Below are 7227 nucleotides of genomic sequence, written 5' to 3'. Positions count from 1 at the left end.
CAGGACGAATATCCACAATATTTAAAACTGCAAGCACCATGCGGTTCATACAATCTTGTTATTACTGTTAATTTATCAACTAATACAAACTCAAAAATGCATCCGGCCAGCAGCGCCAGCAATTCAAAATGGGGACTTAAAATACGCTTTCATTTTGGTATTTTTGTCAGTGCAACTTAAATCCTTTTACTGACCTGCAGAAAGAAAAAAAAAGCAATAATAATAATAATAAAAGCCACCCAGATCTTCCTTATAAGTATTATACAACAGAAGGGGGAGAGGAACACCACCAATAACTTGCCAGCCGTTTTAATAGCAGGCAAAGAAACACACATAACTGTTGATCTAAAGAACGCACTTGAAAGTTGCAAAATTACTTGCCAAGGTTTGGGTTTGGGGTACATTCAGAGCGTGGGAGTTGATTCAAAATAAGCTGGGGTCACCACGGGCTCCCCTTAGGAGTGTTGCCATGGCTGCAATTAGTGTAGACCTGGGAGGTTGCAAAGGGACCCTGGGGTGAATCTGGTTACAATGAAAAGCAAACAAAAACTATTTTCTTTTCTGGTTGGGAATCAATTTGGCCTGAGGACTAGGAGACGGTAGAGCAAAGGTACCTCCTCCTCGTCTCTGCGGTTCGGAAAGCTGCCCTACCCTAGTACTCCAGAGCTGGGCCTCCAATCGTCTCTTTCTCAAAACACTCAACAAAACTGAAAACTAAAGTGGGAGGGAGGAGAGGACTGAATGGAGGTAGGGAAGAAGGAGAGAACATGCAACTTCCAAGGGTGCCCCAAGACAAAGTTGTTTTCTGATTCTGATGCAAAGTGCCCGGAACTTTTGTTTATTTACTTACATAAAAAAATCATAATAATAAACCCAAACAAAGACACTCCGCTTGCGGCCACGTTCTCTAAGCGATTTGGCGGGGCGGTATTTACAAGCCAACAGCCGGGACTGAAACCCGAACAGCGCACGCAGCTGGAGTTTCCGAACTACGTGCGATCCCTTCCACCCCAAAAACAAAACAAAACAAAAAACCAAGGGGGTTATGATCCATGATCAACAACATGCTAAAGTTAAACAAGAAAATGGTACAAAATAGAAATTATTACCATACATGTCCAGCATGCAGGATTAATATTTTTAATGCAGATTTTCGTGTGTGTTTTTTTTTTTCTATATAATCGAGCAGGCAATAAAACTGATGAGATTTTCGCGCGAACGTCCTAACTGAGGCTCGTGGCCCCAGACTGGAGCCAGTGTTCTCTGGACCATGGACAGACAGGTCCATCCGTCCTTCTGTCCTCTGCTCAGCCTTGTCTTGCGCCTGAGGGTAAGTCAAAGTCCCCCTCCTTTCCTCTCGTCGCTGCTCTCTTCCTGGGGCGAACTGCGCTCAAAGCAGGGAGGAAGCGACCCCGGCTAACGCGCAAAGTTCAGAAAACCAGGCCTTCCAGACTCCTTAGAACTATGATCCGCTGTCCTCCAGCCTGGAAAAAAGTTGCTCCGGGACCTCCCACCCCCTGGTCTGTCTCTACTCGAGTCTAGGAGGCGGCGCTGACGCGCGTTGCTCTAGCCTTGGCCGAGGTCCCCCTACCCGCCCGCGCCCGCCCTTTGCCCGCGGCCCGCGCGCCCTTGCTCCCTCTCCAAGTCAAATAGGTCAAGACTGGGGCCGTGGCAGGGACAGGGTCCAGGAGGGTCCGGGGCTGGGGACAAGGGACTGGGAGTCCAGGGCGGGGCAAGGGCGGGGGCCGAGACCGGCCACGACTCACAGAAAGAACTCTGGAGAGGAGGGGCTGTCGCTGGTGGAGCCCGCCTCCCTGAAGCCGGAGTTGGCGAGTTTCTCGCACTTGACCTTGTAGGCGTCTCTCTCGCGGGCCAGCCGGGACACCTCCTGCTTAAGTTGCTCCACCTGCTGAATGAGCTGCGTCTTCTCATTCTCCAGGTGGTGTTTCTGCTGGACGCGTTTATACCTGCACGACTGGGCGTAGCCCCGGTTCTTCAGGGTCCGCCGCTTCTGCTTCAGGCGGATCACCTCGTCCTTGGTGAAGCCCCGCAGGTGGCGGTTCAGCTCGCGCACAGACATGGACACGAGCTGGTCGTCGGAGAAGCGGTCCTCCACGCTGCCGCTGCCGCCGGCCCCCGTAGCCGCGGCCGCCGCGTGCGGCCCCGGCCCGGGGTGGCTGGTGGGAAGCTGCTGCGTGGGGCTGGCCGCGCTAGACGGCGGCGGCGACGCTTGGTGATGGTGGTGATGGTGCGGGTGCACGTGTGGGCCCAGTTCGTCGTGGGCCACGCCGGCGGGCGGGTATGCGTGATGTGAGTGTGGGTGGTGGTGGTGGTGATGGTGGTGCGCGCCGCGGAAGCCGTCGAAGCTTTGCAGCGGCTGTGGCACCGGGTGTGAGCCGATGAGCGCCTCCACCGCGTCCTCGGGCGTCAGGTTGAGCGCTTCGGGGTTCATCTGCTGGTAGTTACTCGCCATCCAGTACAGGTCCTCCAGGTGAGTCTTCTGCTCAGTCGGGCTGAAGCTGGGCGACGAGGGCACAGAGCTACACGGCGTGCTGAGCGGCGTGGAAGACACCGAGCCAGCCGGCTGCAAGCGCGTACAGAGCCGGCCCGGGCGCTCGGCGCGACCCAGCGGCTCCTTCTTCACGTCGAACTTGAGCAGATCGAAGTCGTTGACGTACTCCATGGCCAGCGGGCTGGTGGGCAACTCGGGCCCCATACTCAGCTCCGCGGCCATCGCTGACGCGGGGCGCACCCGCCGCCGCCCGGGAAACTTTGCGGCCGGCCGGGGCGCGCCGAGCCAAGCTCTGGGACGAAGAGCGGCGAGAGGGGGAGGCAGGGAGCCGAGGACGCAGCGGGCCGGGGCCGCCGGCCAAGCCTTTGTCTGGGGACGCGGCGGCGCGTCGTACAGTCCCGAGGCTGCCCGCGCGGCCCCAGAGCTGGGGGCTGTGACTGCGCCGGGACCTGGCCGGACCGAGCCAGCCGGGGTAGAGAGGCGAGCAGGGCGCGCAGTAGGGTGAGGGGAGGCGCGGGGCGAGCGCCCGCCACTGGCTCTCTAGCTCTCCTGCTCTGGAGCTCTCTCGTTCGCAGCCGCTCGCAGCCTGGCAGTGCAGCTGTGCTGAATCCGGCTTCGCAGCCGCCTTTTATCGCCTTCCTGATGTCACTGGGGCGCGGGGGCCCGGGCAGCCCGGCGCGCTGTCCAATGGCTGCGCGGCCCCCACGGCCCGGCGGCGCAGGGCGGGGCGCGCCTGACAGCTCCTCCGCCCCCCGCGTCAGCTGACTCGAGGACCAAGCTGCCCGAAGCAGCTGAGACCATGCCCAGGGCTGGAGCCAAGTGGGATTGCCTGCCCGGGCCCTGCCCCTTCGGCCTCCTGGCTCTGGTCCCGTCGCTCGCCTCCCGTGCGCCCCACCCCCAGACTGGGCCGCTGCTTCCACCCCCTCGCGCGCTCTCCTCCCCCATATCCTTTAGGCTCTCCCAAGTCCCTGTCGCCCACAAGAAGGCTCAGAATGAGCTTTAGGACGACTCCTCCCGGGCCCTTTGTTCCCAAGCGTCCCTTGCCCCATGGGCAACTCTCCGTGTATCCGCGCTGCCGCGGGTCGTGTGTGTGCTACGTGTGCCAGTGTTTCTGCAGGTCTGCGAATATTTGCGGGTGGGGCAGGGTTAGGGCTACAAGAGTTGTGTTCAGATTCAACTCTTGGCATGAAGGGACCCTTCTCAGGCCAAGTGGAGTCCCCACCGGGAGACCGCGGTGTTTGAACCCTGAAATGCGACTCCGATGTCCCAGCCGCACCCCGCGCTCACCCCACGCCCAAATGCACAAGAAGGGAGCGCTAGAGAATTGGCCAAAGGCTCTAAATCTTTTCTCCTACCAAACACCCGGAACTCTGTGCGCTCCGAGACTTGGGGCTGAGGCCAACCCAGGACGAGACTCCGAGTAGCTCTCTCCGCTACCCGAAAACTGGCCTTGTTTTTGTTTGAACGTTTTGTAACGATTAAGCAGATCCGGGCGTCAGGCTGCAGTGGAGAGGTTCAAACAGACATAAAGTGCGACCCCAAGTGGCCACTGTAAACAAAGGCGCGCAGAGCCTCGGAACCCGCAGCTTGGACGGCGCTTGGGACTCCACCGGGTCTTGCCACCTGGCCCAACATGAGCCAACTCAGAATGCAGGCCGTGTGTCCCGGAGACTAGGAGCAGGCTCCTCTCGGAAAACGTACAAACATTCCTGGCCCCATCCTCCGACTCAACTGAGATTTCCGCGCTCGTCGTCACCCTGAAATTCCCGCGCCTCAGCTCTCGGAGGCTACCAGCTGGCTTTTTCCTGTCCCGAGGGTCCTGGATTGGGGAGGGTCGGTGGTCGAATGTGGAATCAGCGAGAGGGCCTAGGTCCAACTGGCCAGAAAGTTTCCTGGCATACAGACAGGCAGTCAGTCCAGAGCGCGTCTCACTCGGCATCCAGACAGAGTGCTGCGCACCTCCCTATCCAGGTCCAGAATGACCCGAAATAAGGTACTCTCTGGAGCCTCCAGTCTGGACCCTGAAACCGAATAAATCGCGAATTCGCTAGACCCGAAACCTGGACCCGCCTCTCGCGTTGCCTTCTGTTCTCCAGCGTTGAGTTCGGGCACAAAAAAGCAGGGATAAGCGCATTGGGTGAGTGTGTTCTGCCCGCTGGATCGAAGCAGCAGCGTGTGGGAAGCTAGTGAGCCACAGCAATTCAGACGAGGCCAGATTTTTGTTTCTTCTTTATTTAAGTGTTAGGTGGTAAAATACCATCTAACACTTAAATTTAACCTGAAAACCCGCTCTTTTCTTTTGCGCCCTCAGAGAGACTGGACTGGAGCGTAGTTTATGGCGCCCTATCTTAATAAGGGAGCACGGTGGCTGCATACCGTAAGCACTGGACTACTAACCACAAGTTCCACGGTTCGATCCCGTCAGCCGCTCCGCGGGAGAAAGATGAGGCTTTCTGCTCCCACGAAGATTCAAAGCCTCGGAAACCCTATACCGAGTCACTGAGTCAAACCGACTCCACGGCACTTAGCAACAACAAATCTTTAATAATAAGAATATATTGTAACTAAAAATTGGGCTGAAAGATTTGAATCCGCAACCGTAATGCTGAGAGAGTTTGTCTTCAACCCTCTCCTAGACTCGTGCTCGCAGCAGAAATAATTCTTCCGCCTCCAGGTAGAGCCTTGGCCTGGCCGCCGCTCCTCTCAGCCAGAAGCTGGGAGCTAGAGACAGGAATCCCCCTGGCGAGTGACCCCATTGCGTTAGCATGTGATGAGCCTCTACGTCTCAGCCTGGCGACAGCCGACGCCGCGAGGAACAAACGTGCTGCGCGGAGCTCTCTCCAGCCACGGTGGGCAGCATATTCCATCCAGACCCTGTGCGAGCATGTCCAAAACCCTGACCTTCTGCATGCGCACCGAAACACCTCCGCTGGATTGTGTCCCTGGGATCTGCTTGACCCTCTCCGTCGAAGACCTAGACTCTCGTCTCAAGAGTACGGCCTATCAAGGTCCTGGGGTTTCCTTTGGCCTCAAATCTGGGCTCCAAAGGTCCCGCTGTCTCCTGTGGACGTCCTGTCTCATCCGGGAGACTCTGGTTTCCTTTGGCCAGGGCTATCCTCTTTGTCTGTGTACTTCTATCACTATTTTGGTCACTTTCTTCCCCTGGACTCTGAGATTTCTCCATCTATCCGTAGGTTCTCCTGGCACCAGACCCCTTTCTTTGTTACTCTCTCACAGCCTAGTCACTCCCTCCTCTCCCCTGCCACAGCCATAAAATGTTGAAAAGAGCTCCTACCCCGCCAGGGTAGTGACTGAGACACCAAGCAGGTCTTTCTCACGGGGAGGCCCTGCCGAGCAGCCCACCCATCTCGGTCCCAGCGTCCTCCAGCCCCGGTTCCTGTTGTGCTGGGCTGCAGGGTTTTGGCGCCCCAAGTCCAGGAACCTCCTCCCCGCCCCCCGCCTCCCGCTCCCGACAGCCACCGCAAGCTACTACCTCTCCCTACCCGGAGAGTCTCCGGGTCAATGTCCCTGCACCGTCCAGCGGTAGCCCACCTTACAGTCTGCTGCACCGCATTTCTGCAAGACAAGCGGACTCTTGGAGAAGGAAAGGACAGAGAGAAGGGATGGAGGGCGAACTCGAAAATCAACAAAGAAGTAGAAGTGAGAGCTAAGGGAAAGAGGTCCGAGAAACAGCAGCTGCGTCCTAGAGGGGTTTGAGGGAGATTGGCGGCGGCCAGAGTTCCATTATTGAACAAAGTTTGTTGTCTCTAGGTTCTGAAACTCCAGTTTCGGTTATTTATTCAAAAGCAACACCGTCTTCCCACTCGTCCCAGCCTGGGCCAGAGGCGATGCGTCCTGGGCGCATCACTTTGGGGTTCGTTAGCTACAGGGGTGATCTGGGAGACTCAATGACGGTCTGACTTTCCGCGGAGCCCCGGGACATTCATGAGGTGGGCAAATTACTCCTTAGGGGAGCACAGGCCCAGACTCTGGGTGTGAAGTTCGCAGCTCCGCTCCCTCCCGCCCCTGCCCAAACCACAGGATCACCAGCTAGAGGTCCCGCGGAGCACCTAGCCATGCGCTTCAGCCCAGCGCAGCGTTTCCCGCCGCCGCGTACAGCCAGAAAGTCTGAAGCAGACTCGTCGCTTCCCTGAGGGCTGCAGGTGTTTGGTGCGTGAGTGGGCGCTCTGTGCTTGCGTGGGTGCAGCTAGTAGAAGACTGAGGGAGGTGAGCGTGTGTGTGTGTGTGTGTGTGTGTGTGTGTGTGTGTGTCCTAGCGCGCCCGCGCGCTTGTGTGTACTGGGGAGAGAAGCGCAGGACGCGGGATGCACAGAATCTCCAGAGTCTGTAATTCTTGGCGTCAGAGCCCCTTGCGTGGCAGTGTTGTGCTATCCTGAGTCTTCAAGCAGAGGCAGTGGTCTCAAGGGCCACAGGACCAAGTTCCACCAGAGATGGACCTGAGTCAAGGTGGCCCTCAGATGTTCCCTTCTGCGTTTGTGTCACCCAGATAAGCAGGGCCACTTGTCTCCACCAAAGAGCCTGAGGTCCTTTGCTGAGACACAGTGGACACACCCTGAGGCACCTCTCTAGGCCTGTGCCTACAGAACAAGAGGTTCTTCTGACAGTCTGCCTCCTTCCCAAAGGCAGCCCTCACTGCCACTCTCTTCTGCCCCACACAATGGCCAGCAGATTCCAACCCAGTATTTCCAAGGAGTT

At 57.6% G+C, this 7227-nt stretch overlaps 1 protein-coding gene across 1 annotated transcript; it reads right to left on the bottom strand.

Moving 5' to 3' along the window:
* Positions 1 to 844: 844 nt before the first annotated feature.
* On the bottom strand, positions 845 to 2749 carry MAFB (v-maf avian musculoaponeurotic fibrosarcoma oncogene homolog B). The gene has a single exon (XM_006839295.1). It carries the CDS (start codon positions 2732 to 2734, stop codon positions 1763 to 1765), a length of 972 nt encoding a protein of 323 aa, XP_006839358.1. The 5' UTR covers positions 2735 to 2749; the 3' UTR covers positions 845 to 1762.
* Positions 2750 to 7227: the final 4478 nt, after the last annotated feature.

The sequence above is a fragment of the Chrysochloris asiatica genome, unplaced genomic scaffold, assembly GCF_000296735.1.
Source record: "Chrysochloris asiatica unplaced genomic scaffold, ChrAsi1.0 scaffold00023, whole genome shotgun sequence".
NCBI lineage: Eukaryota > Metazoa > Chordata > Mammalia > Afrosoricida > Chrysochloridae > Chrysochloris > Chrysochloris asiatica.
Note: the sequence above shows the minus strand (reverse complement) of the source record. Positions and strands in the feature narration are given on the sequence as shown.